The sequence below is a fragment of the Ailuropoda melanoleuca genome, chromosome 6 (assembly GCF_002007445.2).
Source record: "Ailuropoda melanoleuca isolate Jingjing chromosome 6, ASM200744v2, whole genome shotgun sequence".
NCBI classification, from domain to species: domain Eukaryota; kingdom Metazoa; phylum Chordata; class Mammalia; order Carnivora; family Ursidae; genus Ailuropoda; species Ailuropoda melanoleuca.
Window position 1 is genome coordinate 17,672,760 of NC_048223.1, and position 27,071 is coordinate 17,699,830.

Sequence of the window (27,071 nt, forward strand, 5' to 3'; positions counted from 1 at the left end):
TGAAGATGTATTACCTTGTTTGCTGACAATTCAAGCAATATCATACACTGCGGGGCGGGGTGTATATAAGGTTACGATCGACTTTGTGGAAAATAAATGTTATTAAAGGATATCTTAAAAGAATCCTATGTCCTTATTCTACGTTCCTAGTTTTTAAAAAGTCAGTCCAGATGGAAACTGTTACTCCCTGGCCCTTTATACCTCCCCTTTACACACAGCAGAGAAAACTGCTCCATAAGGCGCATGCGCCGCCCCGCCAAGCGTTGTGAGCAACAGCCGCCGGTTGGCATTGCCATATCCGCGCAAACCCGGGAGAAGTCGGCTGCCCGGACTTGACTCTGCTTTCGCCTACCCAATCCCGGGAGCCATGGCGATCACGTGCGCTCCGGCTCCCAGCTGGCCAGGTCCCGCCCATCACACACGTACTCCCAAGAGCCCGGCCTTAGGGGCCTGATCTCCGGAGAAACTCCGGAGGATGAGGCTGCGACTGCGCAGTGGAGCCGGTGGGCGGGGCGCGGGAATGCGGTTGCCGGGATGTGGGGTAGCCCCGCAGGCCGGGAGCCCTAGCGGCGCTGAGGAGGCGCGGCGTAGCAGCGGACCCTGGCCGGGAAGGCCCGGCGTCTTCCCTCAGCAACCGAAAATAAACTTTGCTGCTGTTTTCGCGGCGTTCTCGGGTCCGCCTTCCGGCGGTGCGGCAGTCCGCGAAGAGCCTTCGTGCGTCAGGGCTTCCCTCCTTCCCTCGGCTCGTGCGGGGCCTCGGCGCCATGGACGCCACGGCGCTGGAGCGGGACGCCGTGCAGTTCGCCCGGCTGGCGGTGCAGCGCGACCAGGAAGGTCGCTACTCCGAGGCGGTGTTTTACTACAAGGTAGGGCCGAGGACTGCTGCGCCAGGAGAGGCCGGGGACGGGTCCAGGTGCGGCGGCGGCCAGGCCTTCTGGGCTTTGCTTTTCCCTCTTCCTGTTTTGCTGCTGTCCTTTTCAGGGGAGAGGCGACCTGGCTTCTGCCAAGGTGGGGAGATTTGGGAGCCACCCATTCTCCGGTTATAGTCTGGAATGGCAAATGTCCACCGCTGAGCTACTTATGGCAGCAGTAGTTAGGTATGGGTAGTGAAGGAGCTAATTCTCGCTGTCACTTGGCTCTGATTTATGGCTAGTGGGAAGTGGTCTCTGATACACACTAAAATAATGCACGTTCGTTGAAGAAAATAAGGTTTTAAAAGAGAATAGCACGTCTCTTATCTTGGCATTTAATATATCTGTACTTGTTTTTCTACGCGTATTTACATACGCAGCTTTGAAAAAATTTGTAGTTTCCAGGGAACGACATAGTGATTCAACTTCTCTATACGTGAGACAAACTTGGATTGTACCGTGTAAACTATTTTTAACCTGGTCTTTGTATTTGAGCTTTTAAAAACTCATTAAAGTTGCTTGTTTAATATAATTTTATTAACGACGGATGCGTAGTATTCCATTATGTGAATGCACCATAATTTATTTACAAACTAATGGGCATTTAGGTTCATTCTGATTTTTCAGCATCGTAAGTAATGGTGCGATTAATATCTTTATAACTTATGCTTTACACATTTCTTGGCTTTTTTTTCTTTTTTTTTTTTTTTTTGGCTAAGTTACTGGGGGCAGAATTATTAAAGAATATGATCATCCACGGTCCACTGTGCTCTCCAGTCCTGCGGATTTGCAGATACATCCCTCCAGCTCTGACTATGTCCTCCGCTTCCTTGTGGAGGTAGCTGTATCCTCGTGATATTGCCCCCCCCTTTTTTTTAAAGAATGTCAGGCTTTGATAGTAGCGGAATAGTAATTTTTACATAAACGTATATGCTATCAGTAATGTATGATTTGTTTTTCCTCAGATTTTTTTATTGCCTTCATTTTGTAATCTATATTTAGAGACTTTCGGTGTGTTTCAGAATCATTTCTTTTGCACTTTTTGAGGAAAATTTCGTCAAGGCAGTATTTCTTTAAAAGTAAAATTCTATGTGTTTGAGTTTTGTGAAATAACTGACAAATATTCATAGGTTAAAGTAGTGTCACATAAAATAACTTCGTGTAAAGCAAAAGAAAATGCTACGCAGGGCCTCTTGTTTGCTGTGAGATTGCATGCATGTCATTAGAAGAATTTTTTTTTTTTTAAGATTTTATTTATTTATCTGACAGAGATAGAGACAGCCAGCGAGAGAGGGAACACAAGCAGGGGGAGTTGGAGAGGAAGAAGCAGGCTCAGCATAGGAGCCTGATGTGGGGCTCGATCCCATAATGCCGGGATCACGCCCTGAGCCGAAGGCAGACGCTTAACCGCTGTGCCACCCAGGCGCCCCTAGAAGAATTTTTTATCCTTGAGAAAAGTGGTTGTGCTTCTAGGAACTGTGTATATAAACTTTACCAGATCTTTAGCATTTTCTGTCTTCATTACTATTCTTTGAGGGATTCCTTAATTGTCATTTTCAAATATAAATTAAATAAGTAAAATAAAATTGATATCAGCAATTTTTTAGTTGGCTCCATTTCTTTTAAGCAAGATAATTATTTGAATGTCAGTATTTACATACAAGGTAGAGGTGTGAAATATGTATATACCATCAGTATTTAGATAATAATAGTACATAAGATAAAATATTTAATGTTTACATGTAAAGTTATATTTTCCTTCTGTGAAATAGAGTCTGAGTTGCAGCATCTGAGAATATCATCTTTCCTACACAGCCTTTCAGTGAATTTTCATTTGGATCAAAACCAAACTCTTTTTACTGATTTTGTTAAGTTCAGTGAAACAACTCCTGCTCCAACAACTTGATTCAAAAAGTTAGATGTTCAATAGATGGCTGCGTTCTTTGGATCCACACAGTTAAGCATCAGCCTCTCTGAAGTGCACATGCTTAGGTTATTGCTGAAAAGGTGTTGTTACTTTGGAGAAATTTCTCTGTGGTCCTTCTCGCTGTGTTATCCTGGAATGGTGATGGGGAGAATGAGGCTCTTCCTCACTAGCCACAGCGTAACTGGCTGTGGGAGTATTAGAAAAACTGGATGATGAATCCAGGTTTTCTTAATTAAAATAAGTTGATTTCATACAACTGAAATCTGCTTTAAAATGTGTCACCCTTTGGCAATATTTTCTATGTAGAAAAATATTTTCTTTCCACTGTGAGATATTTAACCTTTATAATTTTTTTTTTAATTTTATTTTTAAGTAATCTCTGCACTCAGCATGGAGCTCAGACTTAAAACCTTGAGATCAAGAGTCGTGTACGGAGCCAGCCAGGCACCCTAACCTTTATTATTTGTTATATTCTTCCTTTGACATTTAATTTTATTTTGTTATCATTAACCAATTGATTATTGATTATTATTATTATTAACCAATAGTAATGAGTATTATTATTATATACCTGTTATGCTTTTCAGGCTCAATTCATATTTTCAATCATATTTCATATGATTGTAACTCTGACCTATTGCATAAAGAAAAAGGAAAACAGAAAACATGGAAGCTAAAGCTATTCTAAGAAAATGTTTATGATCTCTTGTATTTGAGTTTGTAAATTTTCAACAGTATGAGAAAATTGAGAGTATTGAGAACTGAAGAAAAGGTATTGGGGGGTTATATAACCCACTTGGTACTGTCTTAAAGACATTCTTATTTTGTCATTCATAGACAGCAGTAGTGAGTTAGTGGTAGAGAAAATTCAAATCGTAATTCATCTATTAGATTCCTTTGATTTTTCTTCTTCTTTTTTTTTAAGGAAGCTGCACAAGCCTTAATTTATGCTGAGATGGCAGGATCAAGCCTAGAACATATTCAAGAAAAAATAAATGAGTATCTGGAAAGAGTTCAGGCTTTGCATTCAGCAGGTTAGTAAAGTACTACTAAGCTTACCGTTTTTTTTTTCTTCTTTTCTCTTATCACATCCTTTCCCCCTATGTTTCTCTTTTTTTTTAAATTTGTATTATTGAAATATAGTTGACATACAGTGTTATATTAGTCCCTTGTGTTTCTCTTTCCTTTTCCTTTTCATCTTTGGATCTTGATCTTCACTCTTGCTGCTCGTTCCTTTTTTGGTAATCATGTCTTTTAAAGTCATAGTATGGAAATAAGTGATAGATTTGTGAATAGGAGCCTTACGAATAGTATAGTCCAATCTCCTAATTTCTCAGGGGTACAGTGAGAGTGAATTATATACATTCAAACTGTATCATTGTCAGAGTCTAGGTTAGGGCCCTGTTAAAGTCTATTTTTTAAATATCTGTCACATGCTCTCTCCTGATACTAAGATTAAATGACTACAGTTGACCCTTGAACAACAGGGATTTGAGCTGTGCAGGCCCACTTATATGCGATTTTTTTTTTTAAAGATTTTATTTATTTATTCAACAGAGAGATAGAGACAGCCAGCGAGAGAGAGAACACAAGCAGGGGGAGTGGGAGAGGAAGAAGCAGGCTCATAGCAGAAGAGCCTGATGTGGGGCTCGATCCCATAACGCCGGGATCACGCCCTGAGCTGAAGGCAGACGCTTAACTGCTGTGCCACTCAGGCGCCCCTATATGCGATTTTTTAAAAAAGATTTTATTTATTATTTATTTGAGAGAGAGGGAGAGAACACAAGGGGGCGGAGGGGCAAAGGGAGAAGGACAAGGACAAGGAGACTCCCTGTTGAGCAGGGAGCCCATCTTTGTCAGTCTCCATCCCAGGACCCTGGAATCATGATGTGAGCCAAAGGCAGACGCTTAACCAACTGGGCCACCCAGGTGCCCCTACGTGCAGATTTTTTACAGTACTGTAAATGGACTTTTTCTTTTTTATGATTTTCTTAATATTTTCTTTTGTTTAGCCTACTTTGTCACAAGACTGTAGTATATAACACACATGCAAAATATTTTTAATCAACTTACATCATTGGTAAGGCTTCCAGTCAACAGTAGGCTATTAGTTAAGTTTTGGGGGAGTCAAAAGTTATATGCAGATTTCTGTGAGTGCCCCTAAACCCCCACATTGTTCTAGTGCCATCTTTACTTCCCTTTAGTGTCAACGACTTGAGCAGTATGTTCATGGTCTCTTCTATATCCGTATCCTCAACCTCAAGACCTTAGCTAAACTCTTTTTAAACCATATCTTGGAAAGCAACATGTAAGTAGAGACCTGGAACAACTTGTATTTATTTTTGTAAACAGCATGCCAAATGCCATGAAACAAGTACACAGGCTTAGTGATCACAGTTTTCTTAGAGGTATGTGGCTGCTGTCAGAATCTGCTATTGACATGGGTAGAAAAGAAAATGGTCACCTACTGACATTTTGTTTTAGAAACACATTTTTCTCACTAAGAGTTTTTTTTTAACCCTTTTTTTCTGCGGCTGTATAGTAAAACCACAAGCAGCTTAGAGGATTTTATTCAGCATTGCCTGATGGACTTTGTGCTACTTTCACCACTCATTCTAAGTAGATAAGAGCAGTTATAAGCACATAGTTAGGAAAAAGTAGATTCCATCATTGGATTTCTTGTTAGGACAATACCCTTAAGGATGAGGTAGTTGAGTTTAAGACGATGCCCAGAAATTGGACATACTGAAAAGTGAACTGCCTATGTAGCAGGGCCTTAACTGATAGAAAGTTATATTGATTCAGATATCAAAAATACCATGTAATTCAAAGTAACTCCATTTCCCCAGCCAAATAGATTTATAAATAAGATGTTTAAAAGGTGATATTTAGGCACAGAATGTCACAGCTCTAATCTCTTAAGGAATAAAGACTTGTCAATGAAACAGAAATAAAGTTCAAAAAAGATTTTTAAAGCATAGCATAACCTTAATTGCATTGCCAGCTTTTTGACCCATTATGTTCAACCTGTGGAGTGTAATCTGTGGAGAAATAAATGGTTTCTTTAATTAGCATTTCAGACAATGTTTAAAACAAACTTTGCTGATAGGAGACTCTTGAGAGTTAAGTTGATTTCTGGGTGGGGAAGGGTAACACGGTTTGAAATTCACCAGTGTAGTATAAAGAGCTCAACACTTAGAATTAAAAGATCTAAATTGTAGCTTGTAGCCACAAAACTTTAGGCTAGATCAGTCATTCTCAACTGGGAACAGTTTTGTTCCAGTTTTGTCCCAGAAGATTTTTGGTTTTTGGATTAGGGAAAAGTCGGGAGTATACTATGGCATCCAGTTCGGTAGAGGTCAGGGATCTTGCTAAAAATCCTTCAGTGCACAGGTCAGTCTACAGCAAAGAATTATCCAGCTGAACATGTCAGTAGTATGAGGCTGAGAAACCCTAGGCTAGATATTGTAATGTTTTTGAGCTTTCATGTCTTTGTTTTGTATATGGATTAGCACATACTTCAGAGGTGTTAACTGAGAGTTAAAATTCTGAAAGATCACCACCATACCTTGAAGAGACAAAATATAAAGCTTTTTTTTTTTAATAACAGCTTTATTGAGATATAATTCATGTACCATAAAATTCACCTTTTGGAGGTATATAATTCAGTCGTTTTTAGTATATTTTCAGAGTTGTGCTGCCATCACCACTATCTAATTTTAGAACATTTTTGTTGCCCCAAAAGAAATCTCTTAGCATTCATTCCCCATTCCTCCCACTCCCTATCCTCTAACAACCACTAACCTATTTTCTATCTCCCTGGAGTTGTCTATTCTGGACATTTCACGTAAATAGAACATCTAATACGTGGCCTTTGGTGTTTGGCTTTTTTCATTTAGCATAATATTTTCAAGATTTATCCATGTTGTAGTATGTATCAATACTTCATTCCTTTTTATGGCTGAATAATAATGCCATTGTAGCAATATACCGTATGTTGTTTATCCATTCATCCGTTGATGGACATTGTCTTGTTTCCACCTTTTGGCTGTTATGAATAATACTGTTTTGAATGTTTGTATATGTGTTTTTGTGTGGATATGTGTTTTTAGTTCTCTTTGATGCATGCCCAGGAGTGAAATTGCTGGGTCATATGGTAGCTTTATGTCTGATTTTTTAAGGAACCACTGAACTGTTTTCCAAAGTGGCAATACCATTTTACGTTTCCATCAGCAATATATGAGGGTTTCATTTCCTTCACATCCTTATCAACATTTGTTATTTTCTGTCTGTTGTAATTTTAGGCACCAGGTGGGTGTAAAGGTGGCATCTTGGATTTTGATATGCATTTCCCTGCTGGCTAATGTTGTTGAGCATCTTCTCATGGGCCAGTTGGCCATTTGAATATCTTCTTTGGAAAAATGGTTATATAGACCCTTTGCCCGTTATGTAAGTCAGGGTTCTCCAGAGAAAAAGAACCAGTAGGATATATATAAAGAGATTTTATATAAGGAATTGGCTCATAATGGAACCTCATTATGGAGGCTAAGAAGTCCCACACTTTGCAGTCTGCAAGACCCAAGAAAGCCAGGGGTATAGTTTATTTAGTCCAAGTCCAAAGGCCTGAGAAGCAGGGGAGTTGATGGTGTAAGACCCAGTCCCAAAGGCAGGAAAAGACACCCCCCCCCCCAAAAAAAAAGGCAGTCTGGCAGAGAGGGCAAATTCTCCCTTCCTCTACCTTTTTGTTTTATTCAGTCCCTCAGTGGATTAGGTGATGCCCACCCACATCAGGGAGGACAGTCTGCTTTTACTACCAATTCAAAGGTTAATTTCATTCAGAATCACTCTCTTAGACATACTTAGAAATCATGTCTAGCCAAGTATCTGGGTACCCAGTAAAGTTGACACAAATTAACATGATTACTCACCACACTCATTTTCAAAACTGGAGTTGTCTTTTTTATTTAGTTGTACGAGATCTTTGTATATTTTTGATACAGGTCTCTTGTTGATACATACTTTTATATTAAAAACAAATACTTATTTCAAAGAACAGTAAAAATATATGATTATTTAATCTGGACTTAGATGACTAGGAAACAGCAGGAACTTTATCATCAGGTATTGTATCACACAATTGTCTGTACTGAAAAAAATTTTTTTAATCACCTTAAAACATAATGAAGTTTCTTTAGGCTTGCATTTTTTAAGTTTTTTTGTTTTGTTTTTGGGAGTGGGGCCAGAGGTATGTAAGGAGGAGGACTGGTGTTATATTTTTTAAAGGAAGAAAATGCTGGTAAGGAAAGAGAAATTCAGGGGGAAATTTTTTTTTAATAATAAGTGGGGACTTTTTTTTAGGCCTTAAAGTTCAGATTGAAAGAGTCATTTTTTACAGATTATTTTTTGACCTTGCTAAATTTTTAAAGTGAAAAATTGTAAAGTTTTTATAAAGAGTGTCTTAAATGTATTAAAATGGTGTATTGTTTCCTGGATATATAAATACACATATAGGTAATATTTCATCTATATGGCTTTCTTCCTATCCTAGTTCAGTCAAAGAGTGCTGATCCTTTGAAATCAAAACATCAGTTGGACTTAGAACGTGCTCATTTCCTTGTTACTCAAGCTTTTGATGAAGATGAAAAAGGGAATGTTGAAGATGCTATAGAATTGTATACTGAAGCCGTAGATCTCTGTCTGAAAACCGTATGTATAGCTACTAGTTATATTTGGTGGAATTATGCTAAGAAATCTGTCTTACTAGTGAATTTTACTTAACAGTTCCTTAAAGAAAAATAATTACTGTATCATTATAAATATAATTAAGTTACTTTATTCAAAGATGAATAGAAAATTAATGATGGATTTTAACCTCTTGTTAAAAAATTGACAGAAATTGAGGCATTAGGCAGTAGTTTTTTTAAATTATAGATAGTATTTTTTTAACCTGTTTCAACCCATATACCTAAAATTAACTTCCTACAGGAAGAATTCATCACAAATCTATGAATTTAGAATAAACCTCCCCCTTTTTTAAAAAAAATTTTCACATTTAAAAACAAGGTAGTAGTTTGGGAGAGCTTTATTAATTTGTAGTGTGAAATCTATATGCTGAGTGGCTTTTACTCTTCCTGAGGACCCTGGTTGGAAGAGCTAGGTTTAAGGGGCAGCTAGTGCATAAGAGCAGTGCATTTGACAGGACCGTGAGGTGAAATGATTGAGAGTGGTGTTCTCAGAATTGCCAGAGGATTGCCTTTTTGTTCAGAGAAGCCATCGTGCCTCGTTTCTGGAGGTAAGTGCTGGTCTCCTCAGTTTTGTGCTGCTCAGCTTTCCATGGCAGCATATTCTTACAGTCGTGGTTCATTTACCACACGAAGTGCTCTTCAGGTTTACCTCAGTGACTAGTTTTCAGTACTATTTTAAATATTTAAGGATGAGAACAAATTGTCATCTTTGTTTATTCTTTCATTATTTGAAGAAATATATTGCATTATAAGTTTTTTGCTTAGAAATATGGATCAAGCGAAGAAAAAAATTATGCTTCAGAATGTCTGTCTCTCTTTTTCTTAAGTCTTATGAAACTGCTGATAAAACTCTGCAAAATAAACTGAAACAGTTGGCTCGACAGGCACTAGATAGGTGAGTTTTGGTCACTCAAGTTCTTATCCATGGATAGCAGTGTACTATGTTACTTAAATTTGACAGATTTCTCTAAATATGTCAGAGTTCATAGTAACAAGCCTCTATCTTTAAGCTGAGATCTAGAGCAAGTCACCATTCTTCCTCCAGGTGAATTTACTCCTCTCTAGTTCCCTACTTTAAACTCAAGAAATAACAGATCAGCCAAGACCTGTTTTATTTAGTTTTGGCTATGTGTAAAACAATGATTATGATGTTTGAAGTGGAAGACTTCCTTCTGTTGTTTAATATCAGATTTCTGGGGGAAACTTCCAGAGCGCCTTCCAGAGCTACTATTAAAGGTAGAGAAATTGAGAATGAGCTGGCCTACAACCATTTACATACCCCAAATTATACAGTGTGTGTAGCTCCTTCAACTCTTTGCTCAAATGTCAACTTTTCAGTAAAGCCTGCCCTGACCATTTTATTTAAAATGGAATCTCCTCCAGTACTTTCCTTCTGCTTACTCTATTCTAATATTCTTTCCCAAAGCTCTTAACCATTTCCTAAGGTATATGAAAGTTACCATTTTATCATGTTTGTTATTATTGCCTATGTCCCTTTGAACCCCCCAACCCTCCATGTAAACTCTGAATGCAGAGAATTTTGTCTGTTTTGTTCAATGCTGTAACCACCTAGCAGAGTGCCAGACATACCGTATGTGCTCAGTAGGCTATTGAGAATGAACAGATTTGCACAAGAGAATTATTCCTCTTAAAGAGTGTAATAGATGAAGGAAAAGGATGGAAAATGCATTTGTAGTTATAGCATGAATTAATAAAATTACCTCCTTTTGAGGGTCTCACTAGGTAGCTATACCACCCCCAGCCCTTCTTTTTTTTGATTGAAGTAAAAAAGTCATCCTTCCTTTTCATTGTCATCATCTAACATTTAATTTATCTTTCCAGATTCATGAGGATATGGGCACTTGACACATAGTTATCTTCTCCATTTTCACTTTTTTCACTAGTCAGAATCGGAGGTGATGTTTATTACCTATGTGGATAACCCATCCAGTATCCTCTGAGTGCACCCTAAGCTCAGAGGGGTGGGTCAGTCATTGGCTCCTTTGAGGGTCTATTCAAAATTATGGATCCTCTTTCTAGGAAAAATGTACATAAAATTTTTTTCATGTCCATTTTATGTAATTTCAGAGTGTTCACAAGATTCCTGGAGCTCATATGTGGACCTCAAATTAAGAACTTCTGTTTTTTAGCTTGCTGAACCTTTGTCAAAACAAAGCCAAAATCAAATCATGTGAGACATTCCGTGATCAACTCTTGCTCCTAGTCCCTTTCCTTTCCCCCTTTCCTTCTGCCTCGTTTGTACTTTTCACAGGGCCTTCATCTTTTTTTTTTTTTTTCTTTTTGAAGTTATCTTAACTCGCTATGCTGTTTCATACTTCTGCACCATGCTATTTTCTACTTAGAACGCTCCCTCACTTCCCAGGTGGACTTCTCTGCAGCTCAAACATCAATTCAGAATAATCTCCCCTGTCTTACTCTCTTTCCTTGGTCATTCAGTTAATATCTTCTGCTGTGTGTTCACTCACATGTAATACTTAGTATCTGTCACTTTGGATACAGTTGTCTTTCTTTCCCCCACAAAACTGTGAACACTTTAAAAGCAGAGATTGCATTTTATACTCTCTCATATCCCCCTTACCTTTCATAGTATCTGACATGCAGTAAGTGCTCAATTAATGTTAGCAGTACTATCAATTAATGTATATCAGTTGTGAAATACTTATTTTTTGAAATAGCTTCAGAAGTGTACTGCTGACTGGTATGTATGAATCTTATATACTCATTTTACATTAGGAGTGCTTGACTGGTTCTTGAAGTACATTTTATTTTCTGGAAAGCTTAAATGTGAGAAGAAAAACTAGAACAGTTTTTCTGTACCTCTTTCTGTTACAGAGCAGAAGCATTGAGTGAGCCTTTAACAAAACCATTATGCAAAATCAAGTCAACAAATATCAAACCAAAGCCACCTCCAATGAGAGCACATTTTCCACTAGGGACTAGTCCTTTCCTTGAAAGACCTCAACCCTTTATAAGTCCACAGTCATGTGATGCACAAGGACAGAGATATACAGCAGAAGAAATAGAAGTTCTTAGGTAAGTCAGTTTGATTCATTGTAATGAATAAGTTTGTTAACGTAATCGACACAGGTAATTTTCTTTTCATTAGGTTTGGTGAGTTGTAATCACATCTTTGTTATAGTGTGTCGTGCTCTCATTATGAAATTATAAATTATATTGTCATATAGCCTCAACTTGAAGTAGTTAAAATTTGTTACATATTTTAGTATTAGCATTTCTACTAGACATATGTTTTTCTGAAAATCCTAGCATACTTTAAAATCGAGCACTAAAGGTCAAACAGCAGAATTAGAGCTATGGCAGACCACTCATAATCTCTGCAGGTGGTAACCGGAGCCCTCCTAGGGAGAAAAACTGTTACCTTGAAATAGTGTAGGCCTGGCTCAGCAAAGGGAAGCCTGAAGTTATGAATAGTTTTTACATTTCTTTAAAGGGTTATAAAAAAGAAAACAAAAAACAGAAGAATATGTGACAGAGACCTCATTGCAAAGCCAGAATGATGTACAATCTGGTCCTTTACGGAAAACATTTGCCAGCTCGGTCTGGATGCAGCCTCAGGGGATGTTAAAAATGCAAAACAACCAAAGATGAGGAAATCCTCGTGATTGCAGTCTGAGCCAGTGTAGATGGGATATATCTCTGCGCCAGTGTGACTTCTCTTCAGTTGGAGATCCAAGCTGCTTAGAGCTGTGCAAGTCATGTAGTTGCTCACTTTTAATTTCCTAAAATTGCGCTGAAAAGGTGCCTTCGTTTGTAGCAGCCACCTGAAGGCAGTTATCTTTTTTTTTTCCTACTGGCGATTTTAATTCTTCTAATGTGTCTCATTTTGCTTGGAAAAATTGCATATGGGGGCACCTGGGTGGCTCAGCTGTTAAGCATCTGCCTCCGGCTCAGGTCATGATCCCAGGGTCCTGGGATTGAGCCCTGCATTGGGCTCCCTGCTCCACTGGGGGCCTGCTTCTCCCTCTCACACTCCCCTTGCTTGTGTTCCCTCTCTCACTGTCTCTCTCTGCCAAATAAATAAAATCTTAAAAAAAAAAAAAAAGAAGAAAAATGGCGTTTGAACAGCTACAACACACAGAAAGACGAAGGGTGGTTTTGGAGCTGAGAGACAGTAACAGTGCAACACTGAGGCTACTTAGCATCCATGTGCTCCTTTCTGCACACATTTGAATTTCATGCTACAACAAAGCACTAATATTTCTACCTAACAGAATTCAGTTATCCTTCATACTGGTGAAAAGTTTTCATCCTCTCAAAATGAGGATACACAGTCATTGTACCCATTGCTTACTGTACTAATTAGTCCTCAAAGTCAGTCACAGTCTCACTGAACATTGTTACCTAAAGGCTAAGTTGTGAAGCTACCCTGCAACTACTTTTAAATAAAATGGGGGAAAGAAACAGAAGAAGGAAATAGTTGATTTATACAAATGAACATACACACAAAATGTGCAAAGCTACTACAAACCGCATTTCTTTTAATTTGTCACGTGGCCAGAGCTTCCTTCTTGCACTATCCATTCCTCATTCTCGTAACCAGGATATAGGAAGGACATCTATTCCAGAATCGTAAATGTCATGTTTTTTAAATTCCAAAATAACCAACTGCTTTCTCCTTTTGGGCTTAGTTTAGGATTCATTTTGTGTCTTGGTGTCAGGGATACTTTCAGTACCTTTAGTACAAGCTTTTCTTGAGACCATAGTTTAGTTGTGAAGGATGTAAGTCTTAATAAGTCTTACAGAATTGAATTGAATCATTCATTTTTTGGTATTCAACTATTTTGTGAAAATTTTATTCAAATAAAGGTATCAACAAATGAGATTGTCATTTTCATTTTATTACAGTGCCATACTTTTCATATAAATTTTAAATAAGATTGGTAGTTAAGGTAAATTCGAACATTTACTTTAGATTTTTTTTCCTTGTGTTTTATAGGACAACATCAAAAATAAATGGTATAGAATATGTTCCTTTCATGAGTATTGATCTGAGGGAACGTTTTGCCTATCCAATGCCTTTCTGGTAAGTAAGCATTATTGTACTTTTTACTTCCAAGATGATTTTAATTTTTGAGTAGTTTTTCCATACTCTGAAGTCCAATTTAACTCATAGCCTTGAAATTACAATTTGTAATAAAAAAGTCTGGAAGAGAGGTACAGCTGTGGGAAAAACGTAAGGCAACATAGCAAGAGTATCTGTGTGGTCGTTTGCCTGGTAATGGGCACATATGGCTCTCCTTTTGCCTGCCATTACACTAGCACGGTACCTGGCACAAAGTAAATATTTGTCGAATTGGTGTGTGACTCAACAGCAAAGTCAGTAAAGAAAGAAATGAATGGAAAAGTGGAATAGAATGATGACAGTGTCGTTGTTTACTAAAAAAAAAAACACCCAAGAAAGGGTTAATTATGAGAATGTTGGTTAGCACAACCTTCTCGGATGGTGGCAGCTTGTGTTAAGAGCCTTAAAAATGTCACTTGGTTCATGACTCCCAGCTTCTACTAATTCTAAGGCAATAAAAGTTTGACTAAAGATGTGTATAATAAAAGCATTCATCAAAGCATCTGTTACAGCAAAAAAATTACTGAAACAAACAAAATATCCAACAATATAAGAATGAATAAATAATGGCACATCTATGTTATTATAGTAAATGTTTATGCTACCAATAAAATATACATCTTTGAAAGATATAGGGAAAATGCTTACAATATAGTAAATTTAAAAATAGAAAATTTGGATGTTGTATTTATATTTTTCTTTCATTTCATGTATTTATAGATAGAAAAAATGATGTAAAGGTACACGTCGGATATTTACAGTGGCTATCTTTAGATAGCAAAACTGGATGATTTAATGTTTTAAAATTTTTCAAAATTTTTGCAATGAGCGTGTTCTGTTTATTAGAAAAAAATCAGAGTTGAATGTTTATTACATACCAAATATGTAAAAGGTTCTAAAAAGAACAAAAGAGCTGCTTTCTCATTCTCTAATGTTTTGTTGTCTTAGGTGGGCAAAAGTTGGACATCTAGCCAGTGAGTTATCAACCTAATTTTTTTTCACCCAGGCTAGTCACTGTGATGCTAGTCACTGATTGGAGTCTAAGAAATTTTTATATCTGAGAAGCTCTGTAGCATTGATTGATGTTAAGGGCATAGATTCTAGAGCCAAACTGTCCAGTTTTGTATGCTGTATGATGCTGGACAAGTTGTTAAATCTGTCTCAGATTTTAAAATAAGAATAGAATCTACCTCATAGTGTTACTGTGATCATTAAATTAGTTAATAAAATATAAAGCACTTAATAGTGCTTATTATATTGTCATATAATAAGGGTTAACTTAGAAAAATAATTATCTTATTCTAAATTATATTACAAAGTTTGGTTGTACATTTCAGATACTTCAAAATGTGTAAAATAAGCAAACAAAAGTTTATCCCTTTGACCATTAATTTCACTTCAGGAAACCAATTTGAAAAAGTGTTCATAGATGTAGTCAAAGATTTATGTAAAAGATATTCATCAATATTGTAATTGCAAAAGTGTGAATCAGTTTTTCTAGTACGTTCTTAAATGGTTATATCCAAGTAGGGATATAAACTTGTAGTGTCAATCTGTGTAATAAGATAGATCATGTTTTTAGTGCTCATACAATAGAAGAACATCTATAAGAATAATACCATACAAACATTGAACAATCAAGTTTTCGAGAAATTAAATAACATGGGAAAATGCTTTAGAGAAATTAAATAACATGGGAAAATATAACTGAAACAGTAAAATAGGATACCATGCAAACTCCCTTAATTTAGGCATAGCACTTGTCACAGTTGGAATTTTACATATTTTCTATAAGATTACTTAGTACCAGTCCTCCACACTGGATTTTAAGTTTCCTAAGGACAGAGAACATGTCTGTCTTAATTACACTCCAGTGCCTAGTGCAATGTGTGGCATCTAGTAGGTACTCAGTAAATACTTGCTGAAGTAATTAAATTTGGAGAAAAATCAAGAATAAATACTATATTATTCTAGCAAGATTTTCCCATTCTTGTTTTTTAAATTATTTTACAGTAGAATAATAGTCAGAAGAAAAAGTAACAGTAAATATTTCAAAATTCAAAGGTAACAGACTGATGAAAAAGGTTCCACAATTTATGAATCTTTGGTTAGAAAGATTGATTTTTAAACTTTTTTTTTTTATTCGGGTCATGTGTTTTTAAATCCTAAAGTAAGCATATTTGAATATAAATTATATTTATAAAATATTTTTAATATCTTTAAAGTTATAAGAAAACACTGAATTTGATAATGGTGACTTTTGAGAGAACAGAGATTAAGGAATCCTGGATTTACTCTGTATTCTCATATGGCAGGTTAATAATACAAAGTAATTAAATTATAGATTTGAATTAACTTTATATTTTCCCCTTAAATTTTGTGATGGCTGTCTTAAATTCTTCTGAATTCGTTCAGCTCACTTTGTATGTACAATCAGCTACTGTTCCTACGCAGGTACCAAAATGTCACCAGAACACTAGTGGTTCTTGAGATGATCATCAAAAAGTTTGAGAAGTGTTATATACAATAGTCTAAGAAGTTTACACAAACCTTGGTTCATTAAACATTTACACATGTCCTCTAATGAAGAAAACAATGGAGGAGTTTGTGGATCACACCTGACCACAAAACCACCTTTCTCCTAGTGTCAGTATTTTTTGAGAAAAACATGTTATATTTGCTTCAGTTTGCATATCATAAACTTTGTATAATCCTAGAAATCTTATGAAACCCAAAGACTGTTACCCTTCTTCTAGAAGAGGTTTGAGGAAAGATGTTTTTTATTTTGTGCTATACATCAGTCTTAGAGAAATGCCACACAGCATATTGCCAACACTCAGTCGGAGAGTAGTGGATAAGAATGGTGGATCTGGCACTGGAGACTGGATTCAAATGCCAGTTCTGCCACTTTCAGCAACCTTGGCAAGTTATTAGATCACTTTTAAACCTTTTCCAAAAATATTTGCTTTAATGGAATTGTTTTATGGATTAAATGAATAGTGCGTATAAAATACTCTAGCATGATGTCTGGTACATGGTTATTAATAATTAGCTGCTCTCATTGTTAGCCTTGCAGAGAAGAGTTTATCAAGAGCTGTCATAAGGATCTGTAGCTTCCTAGGTCCTTTTGAATTCAGTCAGCTTGTATTATAGTTAATGGTTCCATTTTATTGAAACTGAATTTCTTGAATATAATGATGTTAACTTAAACTTTTAAATTTTATTCTTAAAGTAAATAGAAGTGAATTTAAGTTGCTTTCCTGTTTGTAGTTATAAATTTATATTTTTTTAATTGAGAAGGATGAGCACATTGACTGGATTCATCATTAAGTGTAAAGAGCCAGATTTGACCAGAGCATTATTTTAGGATGATACAAGAATAGCTATACTCATTCCAAATAAATAAATAAATCTCTAGGAAATTTAATTTTGTTTTTGTGTCATTTTTAAAGATTAATTGTAGTAGTAGTAGTATTTAATTTTTATTATTACCACAGTGATAGATGGGGCAAGCTACCATTATCACCTAAACAAAAAGCTACATTTTCCAAATGGGTACGACCAGAAGACCTCACCAACAATCCTACAATGATTTATACTGTGTCCAGTTTTAGCATAAAGCAGGTAAACATTTTATATAATTTTATATGAAAGCTAACATTTTGAAGTAATTTGAATATAGATTTGGGTGTTTTTAGTTTTTATTATATATTAAGGTGCATGAGTATAATTGGAAAAATTATTCTGCACAGTTTGACTTAGACATACTGAGATAATGTGAGTATGAATAACTGGTTTGAGCAATTGCAGATTTTTATATAGACCCTGTTTATCAATATATTCTTGCAGATGAGAAAGTTGAGGGTCTCAGCCTCACCTTGATAAGAGAAAAATAGGTATTTTTAAAAAAGGAAGATATTAGGCTTATTTAAAACACTTCAGTGATAGAACAGCAATAGGGCTTTATTGCAGACTTTATTCAGTTAAGTTTTGCATTGAAATACAGGTGTCTTCTAGTCAGTAAAAAAATAATGGTCCTGAAATACTATGATTCAATAATCTTTTGATGTGCATATTCAGTTTAATTGGTCATATTATAATAAACATCTTTTAAAATGCCTTTAAATTATCATTAAAAACTTATGGGCTCAGTGAGTATGCTTTTATCCATGTAAGAAATAAATCATCCATATTTATTCTAAATTAACTTTGTTGAAATATTTTACTCAGTTTTTCTAGGATTTGTTTGAAGAAAATATGTGTGAGTTGGCAGTATAGAATTTCTGTTATTATTTTGGTATTCAGGCAACAGTTAACTCAGCATAAAATGTCAGCTGCTTAAGTGTAGTGGTTAAGTATTGTGGTAATGTTGAAATTACATGAATGAATTAATATATTAATAAATTCTTATTAACAGACCATAGTATCAGATTGTTCCTTTGTGGCATCACTGGCTATCAGTGCAGCTTATGAAAGACGATTTAATAAGAAGTTGATTACCAGGTAAAATTTTGTATTTGTCCTTTTAGACCTTTTCATATAATTGTCTCTTGACTAGAAATTAACAGCTTAGGTCTTATCTGCATAGAAAGTGAAGAAGGCATATCACTTAGAATATTGTGGCCCTGTATATGTATTAAACAGATGATTTGTGAATGTGTAAAGATTTCCTAAAATAGTCTAAGAACATATGCACATGTGTTAATATATATATCAAATAGGTATGTTTTGAAATAAATAAAATTGGTCAAAGAAAATCCTGTCATGTTTATAATTCTAGTATATGGTAACCACTAGCCACATGTGGATATTGTATACTTGAAAAGGGCTAGTCTGAATCAAAATGGGTTGTAAGGTAAAGTGCATCAGATTTTGAAAACTAAGCACAAAAAAATATAAAATTGGAAGATATTTCAAATTTTTATAGTAATTACACACTGAATATTTTGGATAAGTTCGGTTAAAATATATTAAATCTCACCTTTGTAACTTGTAATATGGCAACTGGAAAATATTTCTTTTGGCTAGAACTGCTGAATGTACTGAAATGTTACTGAAATAGTTTTTCTCTCATTTTTTAAAGTTTTATTTGCTAAAGATCATTCATTGTAAAATTAAGCATTATAATTTTTCATGCATCTTTTCCTGAGTGGTTTTTGTCTAAGTCCTTAGATCACAAAGATAAATTAAACACAGACCTTAGTTTCAAGCTATTTGCCATCTTGGATAAATAGATCATATAAGTAAATAATATGTAGTGTAAAAGAAAATGGATACTGATACAAATATCTTATTAGATAATTTTGTGTAACTTTATCATAAATGTGTTAACTTTATCTCTCTCAGAGTTGTAGTTAGTTGCCTTAGTTCTTGTTAATTGAAATGGTCTTTTCTTGAGCCAGTGAGAGATTATTTCAACTGGCATAAAATTTATCCACTTAATAGAAAATTTATTAGAGTATATAATTAAAAACTTAGTATTTTTCAGAGTATTGTGAAATGTACTCTTTATGATCTCATAAGATATTTTCTTTATATTAAATAAGCACTTTGATTAGGGTGAAATCCTTCTCCTAGGCCTATCATAGAAAAATTTTCTCATGTTTATTTTTATAAAATTGCCAAGACAGTAGCATATGTCTAAGTAAAATATATCCTGCATAGTAGTTTATATTGAATATTAATTTGGTATTTCAATATTTATTTTCCTTACAAAAGCATAATTTACCCTCAGAATAAGGATGGTGAGCCAGAATACAATCCATGTGGAAAGTATATGGTAAAACTTCACCTCAATGGTGTCCCAAGAAAGGTGAATAATATCTTTCCCCACCCCAACCCCTTCTCTCTCTCCCTTCCCCCACCTTTGAATATTGAGTAGAATCATTAAGAAATGTTATTTGTGTAAACATTTAAAAAGATTTTGAGTCTGGTGTTCTGCATATTGCTACCAATAACATCATGTTAATAATTAAAAATAAAAATTAAAGTCTTTTTAAAAATGTTTTTGGGAAATTTATAGAAAGTTTCAAAAAGTATCATTGAACTAATTATTACTGATGCTTAAACTTTAATCAGATAGTTCTTAATTGATTAAAAGGAAAAGGAAATCGGACAAACTAAATCTGTTAGGTCACAAGAGTTTATATATATAGTCATAACCTCAAACCTAAGAAGCCTTTAAAGTTATGTTTTCCTTTGTGAAATATATATAGTCTGAAATTACACTGTTTTCTTTAAGAACTATGAGTTTGTTGTAATAGCCTGGTATTGTTGGGATTCTCTAGCTCTTGTCTACTCAGAGGTCCATGAATCAACATTAGCATTTACTTGGGACCTTGTTAGAATTGCAAAATTTTAGGCCTTATCCTGAACCTACTGAATCAGAATCTGCATTTAAACAAATCCCCTGATGCTTTCAGTCTGAGTTGCTCAGTGGCTCAGTAATACTCAAATTTTGGTATGTATAAAATCACGTGGAGGGCTTACAAAAATTGCTGCCCCCCCCACCGAGTTTCCGGTTCAGAATTTGTGGGCTGGGGCCATAATCTGCATTTCTAACAAGTTACCAGATGATGTTATGCTGCTAAGAAGTCCGTTTGAGAATCGCTGTTACTTAAAAATTAAGCAAAATCATTGAGAATGGTTTTTCTGAACTGTAGTCTTTAACCCCTTGTTTAAAGAGTCTTTGAAAACGTAGTTGCATGAATCTCCTTTTAGTGTTAGATCAGAATTCTTCCTATCCTTGTTTCCCAAATCACTTTATAATGTGACTTAGAAACTGTATCTTTGTGATCACTTCCTCTACTACTTAAATGTATCTTTTGGCCATAGTGTTCTACTTTTACAGCTGTACATAACGAGTCTTTTTGCAGGTTTAGGTTAAAATTACATGTAGTAATAGTGTTATTTACGTTAATAGTGAGGCCCTTTTATAATTATTTTAAATATAATGTACATTCCTAGAATCTGTAGTAATTTTTTTTGATGGTTGGGTCAAGGTTATCACATGACAGGGAGATTAACCTATAAAATTGAATAAAGACATTGTATAATACTTTATAATCAGATTCTAGAAATATGAAGTGACATTACTTTAATAATAGGCTATTGTGCCTTTTATTTCATCTTTGAAAGGTATTTTTTTCCTTGATAGGAAGGATTTTGAGATATTTTGTACCACCTAAGGAAATTAATGTTCTCTTTCTCCAGGTGATAATTGATGATCAGTTACCTGTTGATCATAAGGGAGAATTGCTCTGTTCTTATTCTAACAACAAGAGTGAATTATGGGTTTCTCTCATAGAAAAAGCGTATATGAAGGTCATGGGAGGATACGATTTCCCAGGATCCAATTCAGTAAGTATCAGGATGATCTAGACACAGACTTATGCTACCTAATATGACTATTTTAAATTTAAGAGATTATAGATGAAATTTTTGTTTAAAGGAAAATAAGAGTATCAACCCCTAAAAATGTTGATCAGTCACCTTATTAAGGAAAACTGTATTTTCTTTTACAAGGATAGTGCATTGTAAAGGGATTCAGGGAAGCCTTAAATGTATGTCTGCTGTCATGTTGGGATACAAGACCAATTAATTAGATACAGTGTACCTTTCTAAAGACGTCTCTTCAGATCAAAGGGATATGTCATATTGTCATCCTTATGTATGTTTTTTGATTTGTAAATTCAGGTTCAAGGAGTTTTTTTAGTTTTTCCCAATCTTAGCAAACTAAACTACAAAATCAAGGTGTGTGCCAGTGTCCTTTAGTTGGATGAGGCTTATGCCAGAAATTAATCAGATTAGTGTAACTTTGACTTATGACACTAACCAACCCGTGGCCTTAGAAAAGGTGTGCAACCATTCTTAGCCTCTGTAATATGAGGATAATACCCACCTCTCAGAGTTGTAAAGATTAAATGAAGTAATGTATGCAAGTCATCCATCATTCATAGCTGGTTAGTTTCCCCACCTAGTACCAGGCCTTCACTCCTGGTTCTTACAATGCTAGACAAAAAATGTATAGGTCATAGTTAAATGCAGTAGGATATTAAAATTTCCTCTCGGTCTATATGCCCAGTTGTTTTGTTCTTCAAATATTTTTATAGTTTAGCTTCTAATTCAGTGCCTTTTAATTCACCCAGTGCAGCGTAGAGAGAGAGAATGAGAATACATGTAAGACATTAGATAAGTGGCTGTCCTAAGAACTCACTAAATGGTGAGTGACTGTCATCATCATTATTAAAACAGCTTTTATCTGTAACATGTTTTGAGTTTTCATATTTACCAGTAAAAAAATTGTTGCATTCAGGAAAAGCAATGGAGATTAAAAGGAACAGATAAACTTGTGCTTAAATCCAGGTAGGAATTCAAGTTAAATAAGAAATGTATTACTGGTCAAAAACAGCTTACTATCCTCTGATTTATTCTATCAGTCATTACATCAAATCAATGAAACTTAATAGCTACCTTTGGAATTTATTAAAGAGCTTGAAAACAATATTGACTCAAGTCCTGAAAATGTATTTATGTTACAGAATATTGATCTTCATGCACTGACTGGGTGGATACCAGAAAGGATTGCTATGCATTCAGATAGCCAAACTTTCAGTAAGGATAATTCTTTCAGAATGCTTTATCAAAGGTAAACATTTTCTCTCTCTCTCTCTCTTTTTGGTAGTAAGAGAGGCTATTTTTTAAAATTCATGCCTTATTTAGAAGAGATATTGCAGAAACTGCGTTTTTAGTTTTTTAGGGAGATTCTGGTTTTGTTTTGTTTTGTTTTGTTTTTTGCTCTGTTTGTTTACTCTCTATGCCCAATATAGGGCTCAGACTCCACAACCTCCAGATCAAGAGTCATGTGCTCCACTGACTGAGTCAGCCAGGCACCCCCAGGAAATTGTATTTTTAAAATGGACTTCGCTGTATGTACTTCCTAAGGCCAGCCCTCAGTTATCCTCACAGATGCTGCTATTATTATTATTGGTTTTTTTGGTTGAAGGACAGTTTTACTAGCTACAATAAATCCAGATTATAAATAATCCAAAACATTTGAATCTAGAATATATCATATACTTCCTAAGTACTTACCAATTCGAGGGAAGGTGGAAAAAGAGAAGTCTGAAAATATAAAGAGGAAGGTAGCTTTTAAGCCTTAAATGAATAATCCGCAGGTAGAGATGGGAAAATTGTGCAGTAGTACACATTCAGTAGTGAAACTAGAAAATTTCAAAGATTTGACAAAATGTATTTGACATCTTCAACTTTATTTGTAAATCATTTGAAAACTTAGCATTTGCTTTCTTTCATTGTTAAGTTTCTACCTGATAATTGTCTAAAACTAGAGGAGGGTGGGAAATGTGATAATTTATCTGAATCGTTGTGAAATAGAAATGTACTTGTTCTTTGCAGGGTGTTGGGAATAGCCCATTTTAGCAAAGATGTGAAAATTTGTGGAAATTTTCATGTAAACCTTTAGACTAAAGGAAAGATAGTGTGGTCTGATGCTATAAACTTGTTTTCTTTTGATTATTTGTGTGTTGGGGTTATTCCAGGTTTCACAAAGGGGATGTCCTCATTACTGCATCAACTGGAATGATGACTGAAGCTGAAGGAGAGAAGTGGGGTCTGGTTCCCACACATGCGTATGCTGTTTTGGATATTAGAGAGTTCAAGGTTTTGCTTTATGGTTTTTTTCTTCTTTCTTATACCTGATAGTAAGACATTGCAAGGATCCCAAATAGTATTATAGACCTTTTTTTTTTTTTTTTTAATTTAAATTTCAGGTAGTTAACATACAGTGCAATATTTGGTTTCTGGAGTAGAATTCAGTGATTCATCACTTACATACAACACCCAGTGCTCATCAGTAGTATAATAGACTTTTGAATACCAACAAGTCAAGGTTTAGATGACGTTTTAAAAATCATTCTACCTATGACATTAAATACAATGACCTTAATTATGAAATAAAAAGATGGGAAATGTAATGACAATGACACACAGATACTGATGACAAAATAGAAGTGCCTTTTGCCTCTTTTTCATAAAAGGAAAGGGTTGAAGTAAATACAGACCCCTCAAGGTTCCGGGTTATTTCCTGGTATTGGGGGCAATCATAACATTAGGCTCTAGAGCGTGGTAGACATTCAGTAAATATTTATGAAAGGACAAAAAAATGAGAAAATATCTGTGAATAAGAAACATGCCAATGGATTTGCAAATGTTTCTCTTCCTAGCAGCCCTCACATACTCTCTCATTTCAGACTCTCTCTGCTCAGGCATTGGAATGGTTGACTTCAAAACTTCTCGGGTTACTGATTAGTTCTTTTTAACTGAAAAATAGATCTGTTCTCTGGATTAGAAAATAACAGAGATTGACCCAAGTGTCCATCCGCAGATGAATAAACAAAATGTAGTGTGAAAAAAAAAAAATAACAGAGATTGGGGCGCCTGGGTGGCTCAGTCATTAAGCGTCTGCCTTCGGCTCAGGTCATGATCCCAGCGTTCTGGGATCGAGCCCTGCGTTGGGCTCCCTGCTCAGTGGGAAGCCTGCTTCTCCCTCTCCCACTCCCCTACTTGTGTTCCCTCTCTCGCTGCCTCTCTCTCTGTCAAATAAATAAAATACAGAGATTGTTATGGGAGGATTCTTTTTCTCTGATGATACAGAGTACCTAAGCATTGTAGTCACTGGAAAGTTAACTAGCCATGTATTCCAGTTTCCCCTGCTTGAACTTACAGAAGGAAGTAGTGATCAATCAGCAGTGACAGTGTTCCACTATGTATTAATTAGATTGATTTTCTTATACGGCATGTAAAATTATATAAATTATGAAGGCAGTAGGGACCTGCTGCAACATCAATTTATATAGTCTCAAGGGTTTCTAAATCAGCCACTATTGTATCCCTAACCATTTTTGTAAAGAATAGTAATGTTCCTTTAAAAATTAGCATAAAAATTGATTACTTAAAAAAATAAAAACGTATGTGAAATTGAATAAGCTGAGAGGTTTGTGTTTGTTTTAGAAATGTAATTTTTCACAAACATGAGTCAAACATTGGCCATAATAGTTGCTGTTATTTAGTACTATGTGTATGTTATTTTATTGTTAAAACATCCTGGTAGGTAACCAGGACGCCTGGGTGACTCAGTTGGTTAAACATCTGCCTTCAGCTCAGGTCATGATCCTGGGTCCTGGGATCGAGTCCTGTGTTGGGCTCCTTGCTCAGCAGGGAACCTGCTTCTTCCTCTGCTTGCCGCTCCTCCTGCTTGTGCTTGTGCGTTCGCTCTCTCTCTCTCTCTCTCTCTGACAAATAAATAAATAAAATCTTCAAAAAAAAACCACATCCTGGTAGGTGATCAACAGTGAGATAATGGCAAGATGATTAAATTTAGATAATAAAAGTCAATATAAAAGTAAGCTTGAATTTGAGGAAATTTTTTGTGAAGATTGTATCATTAATTTTGAATAATAAGGCTATGTTTTGATAGTTCAGAGGAAACTAGACAAATAACATGTTTATGAGAGAAATAGGCACTTGTGGTTTGACCTGAAAACAAAACATTTAAAAATTTGCTGAATGTCAGTAAAGTAAGAATTTCAGATAACAGCCATTTTAGTTAAAAATCAGAAAGCACTATTCACATAGTTTCAATTCCATGTGGGAATTATTCTGTAGAGATGACGGCATTTTAGAGCATGTATGGTTGAAGTAAACTGTGACCCTGAGACAGGTTTCTTCACTATGATGTGTTGGTCTCTGTTCATATGTATGCTTTATGTTCCTGTCTTAATTCTGTGCAAGTCACTGATCCAAAGCAGCATTGCCCAGCTTGAGCAGACATCTCAGTTTCCTTTTGCTTACACGAACTCTGTAGTCAGGGTTGATCTTTATCTAAAGGCTTCTTCATGTGTTAAAATTTATAGGGGTTTTCACCAGTATCTGATTAGTTATATGCTTGGTGAGTTCCCTGGGTTCATCATTTTTTGCTTAAAGATTTTATTTATTTATTTTGAGAGAGAGAGCATGAGCGAGGGGGAGGGGCCGAGGGAGAGGGAGAAGCAGGTTTGCAGGCTCTCCACTGAATAGGGAGCTTGATGGCCATGGGGCTCAGTCCCAGGACTCCAGGATCATGACCTGAGCCGAAAGCAGATGCTTAACCAGTGGAGCCACCCAGGCACTGTCTGTATTTTGAGATAGTTCCTTAATTCTGACTTGAATTTAAAAATATTTCCAAAAATATTTATCTCATTTAGGCGTTTATCTCTAGAACCTCTGTTGTGCAGATAGACCTAATCTTAGACTGAAGCTACTGGCAATCTTTTACATTTGTGAATTTCTTCACTTAATAAGATTTTATTAATACTTGTGTGAAAATGTTATCCTTTTTGTTTGCCTCTAACCAGCTTGAATATTCTAAGGTCTTCACTTTTAGTTTCAGCAGTCCTTTGGCTCATTTTGTTGTCTCCTCCTTGAGGTTATGTTCCATAGTCTATTGTGAAGTTATATCCCAGTTTCAAACCACTGTCTCTAAGTCCAGGAAGTCTTACCAAGGGATCTCTGAATCCATGCAAGTCTTTTCGTTTGCTGCCACTTGGAAATAACTTTGGAAGTGGGATGTTTCATCATAAACCAGATCCTTTTTTAGTCTAACATTTCTTCCCCTATTCAGGGCCTTTGAATTGTTGGCTCTCTACCCAAACAAAATCTACAGCTCCTTCTTAGTGTTCTTACATGCCAGTGATGCCTGGGACTTGCCCCAAAAGAGCTTAGCAGCAATATTCTCTCCTTTATATTCGTTCTGTAAGAAGGGTTAGAGTTCTGAAATAAGGCAGATTTCCTGCTTATGTAGAATTAGGTTTTATGAAAAAATAATAATAGTTAAAATCTGTATGGCAGGAGTGGACAAAGGGTAGGAAGAAATTGAGAAAAGGAATTTGAAGATTCCTGAGAGTTATGAGTCGTATGTCCAGAAGTCACATCTTTCCCAGGCCATGATTTGCCACATTTAAAATAGCCGAGGAATGTGTCTTTCAGAAATGTCCCCCAAACAGTTTGACCTCATTAGAAAATGAATACAATTTTCTAATTTGACTGTTTGAAATAAGACAAATACTCTTTTGGATTTACAAACTCTTTCGGTTTTCTGAGTCCGTGTAGTGGTTTCTGTAGACACACCCAGTATTTCTTGAGCACTTACCATAACCTTAACACTCTGTTTTATAAACTCAGTGGAGACTTCTGAAAAGGGACAGTAGTGTTACCATTTCAAGGAGTTTATAGTCTCATTGGGGAGAAAAGACTCATACATTTGCACAAGTAGGAAATAGGATAGGATATTATTTGTTTTAAACTAAAGCAATACAGAGTGTTAGCTCTAT

At 35.6% G+C, this 27,071-nt stretch overlaps 1 protein-coding gene across 2 annotated transcripts in view; it reads left to right on the forward strand.

Moving 5' to 3' along the window:
• The first annotated feature begins 389 nt into the window (after window positions 1–389).
• CAPN7 (calpain 7) overlaps window positions 390–27,071 on the forward strand; it is a 40,487-nt gene continuing 13,805 nt past the window's right edge. The window contains exons 1-12 of one of the 2 annotated variants that reach the window (XM_034663659.1): window positions 390–866; window positions 3,764–3,872; window positions 8,387–8,544; window positions 9,410–9,477; window positions 11,436–11,636; window positions 13,561–13,647; window positions 17,184–17,310; window positions 18,104–18,189; window positions 19,405–19,498; window positions 20,899–21,045; window positions 22,227–22,333; window positions 23,244–23,364. In XM_034663659.1, the coding sequence (XP_034519550.1) occupies window positions 765–866; window positions 3,764–3,872; window positions 8,387–8,544; window positions 9,410–9,477; window positions 11,436–11,636; window positions 13,561–13,647; window positions 17,184–17,310; window positions 18,104–18,189; window positions 19,405–19,498; window positions 20,899–21,045; window positions 22,227–22,333; window positions 23,244–23,364 (1,407 nt within the window). In that variant the 5' untranslated portion in view covers window positions 390–764. The remainder of the gene's footprint in view (window positions 867–3,763; window positions 3,873–8,386; window positions 8,545–9,409; window positions 9,478–11,435; window positions 11,637–13,560; window positions 13,648–17,183; window positions 17,311–18,103; window positions 18,190–19,404; window positions 19,499–20,898; window positions 21,046–22,226; window positions 22,334–23,243; window positions 23,365–27,071) is intronic. The other variant, XM_002915341.4, reaches the window with a different exon arrangement.